This window comes from Anoplopoma fimbria, unplaced genomic scaffold (assembly GCF_027596085.1).
Source record: "Anoplopoma fimbria isolate UVic2021 breed Golden Eagle Sablefish unplaced genomic scaffold, Afim_UVic_2022 Un_contig_13858_pilon_pilon, whole genome shotgun sequence".
NCBI lineage: Eukaryota > Metazoa > Chordata > Actinopteri > Perciformes > Anoplopomatidae > Anoplopoma > Anoplopoma fimbria.
Window position 1 is genome coordinate 18,449 of NW_026549456.1, and position 2,170 is coordinate 20,618.

General features: G+C 51.5%; 1 protein-coding gene across 1 annotated transcript; it reads left to right on the forward strand.

Annotated features, from left to right (window-relative positions):
* Positions 1-992: 992 nt before the first annotated feature.
* Positions 993-1,374, forward strand: LOC129114770 (transmembrane protein 178B-like; the record flags this gene model as incomplete). The annotated part of the gene is made up of 1 exon (XM_054626710.1): positions 993-1,374. A coding segment is annotated over exon 1 (382 nt), but the record flags the coding sequence as incomplete, so codon positions are not given.
* Positions 1,375-2,170: the final 796 nt, after the last annotated feature.

Consider the following 2,170-nt stretch of genomic DNA (forward strand, 5'->3'; position numbering starts at 1 on the left):
TTATAATTTAAGTCTATAATGATTTTTAGTGGTTCATGCTGTAAGAAAAAATACAAGTTTGACAAAATGACCACAAACATGGTGAAACTGGAGCCCTCAGACCCCTGAGGGCCTGGGGCCCTCGGGCAGCGGCATACGATGCCCAGTTAGTAATCCTGCCTCAAACATGTTTTAGGCTATAATTTGCATTATAAGTAAAGTGCCAAATTCACATGCTTAGGTCCCTTGCCATCAACTGTGTAGCCTATATAATGCAAAGGATTTGAGTAAAAGAAATAGCTTAAAACATAACATCAGGAGCATTTTATATAAATAGGCTAGTAATAGTAGCACAGAAGCAGGCTACTGGTAGCTATGTTATGGTCATTGATCAGATGTCATGTGGCCTGTAACCTAACACGGTTCTCCCACCAGCAGGCTGCTGCTGATTGGTCCACGGACAGGCTGCTGCTGATTGGTCCACGGACAGGCTGCTCTGTGGCAGAGCCGTCGTCCTATCAAACGTCGGCTGACGGGGCTGCTGCCTGTGGGTGAGACCTGTACCGGCTCTGTGTGGACACAGCAGGACATCTACATGAAGCCGGTCCTTCATCTGGATCGCATAATGTTCCCGGATAGGTACGACATCGTGTTAATGTAGACACGGCTCGGTTATATGCCGCTGCATGATTCTGTGTTTGTTGAGCATTGTCATTTCTGCGTATTTTGTGTCAGATGTAGCTTGGTATGTTTGACCAAAACCCTCCATGTGTTTTGTGCATGTTCCTGTCGTCCTGCTCAGACTGATGGATACATGAGATAAGCTCCTACTGTAGGTCTCGAGCTGCTGAACACAGGGATCTAACCTTCATCTCCCAGTGAGCCGTGTGACGGACACGTTTGCATCCTCTCTGTGTGTGATGGTCCGACGCTGCTCTCCAGAGGGGATGTGAGCTGAGCTGGGGAGAGAAGCTGTCTGTCTGTGGAGCTGCTGATGGGCTCTGACAGACGCGATGGCCGCCGGGAAGCTGCTGCTGTACGCCGGCCTGTCCCTGTCCCTCTGCGCACTGGGCATGCTGGCCGTGGCGATGTGCTCCGACCACTGGTACGAGACTGACGCCCGCAGGTACAGGGAGCGGTGCCGGAGCTTCTCCAGCCGCCGCAAGGACCCGGGCTTCATCTACATCCCCAACAACAGCCTGCCTCTGCGGGCCGGCCGGAGCAGCCCGCCCCGCCGGGACCAGAGGCTGCTGCTGGGCCGGAGCCGGCGGCGGCTGCTCGCCATGAGCGCCAAGGACGAGTGCAGCAGGCGGGACAACTCAACCAACATGGGGCTGTGGAGGAGATGCCACCGGCTCGGCTTCGACCAGGACATCGAGGATCTCATCCGTCAAGGTAGGGATGACATAGACAATCTGTACGTCTTTACAGATACAACAGGGCAGGGATGTGAAACGTAGCATCCTGCATTGGGATGAGTGCTCGTTTGACTAAAGGGCGAACAAGGGCATCGAGCTGTGTTCTCTCTTATCTGGAAACAGATGAAGAAGAAAGAGGCGCGTCACTGTCTCTGTGTGTGTGTGTGTGTGTGTGTGTGTGTGTGTGTGTGTGTGTGTGTGTGTGTGTGTGTGTGTGTGTGTCTGTGTGTGTGTGTGTGTGTGTGTGTGTGTGAGTGTGTGTGTGTGTGTGTGTGTGTGTGTGTGTGTGTGTGTGTGTGTGTGTGTGTGTGTGTGTGTGTGTGTGAGTGTGTGAGTGTGTGGGTATGGACGGCCTGCTTTGGCTGCAGACTGTTTGCTGTCGTGCTATTCATGACGTCGGATAGCATTATGTCTGAGTGCTGGCCTAACCCTGCTACTGCACATAATGAGATAATTGTTTTAGGATGTATGGGCTTGTCATTAACCACTCAGCAGACAGGAAGAGGTGAAGTGCACTCAGTCTGTGTGAGGTCCTACATCTCCATCAGGTTATTCCAGTTAGTTGCAGGGAGGCCTACTCATTTCCAGAGATCCATCACTTCGGTTTAGATCTGTCTAATGTTGGCTGAATTCTTCTGCTGAGGGCCAGCTAGCTTACCCCCTTTATTCACATGCTCTGTTACACTATGTTCACAGTGTTTGATATGCTGGAGTAATACATGGCTCACAGACTAATTTAGATATGTGCACAGTATACCGGTCTTAAACCAGGG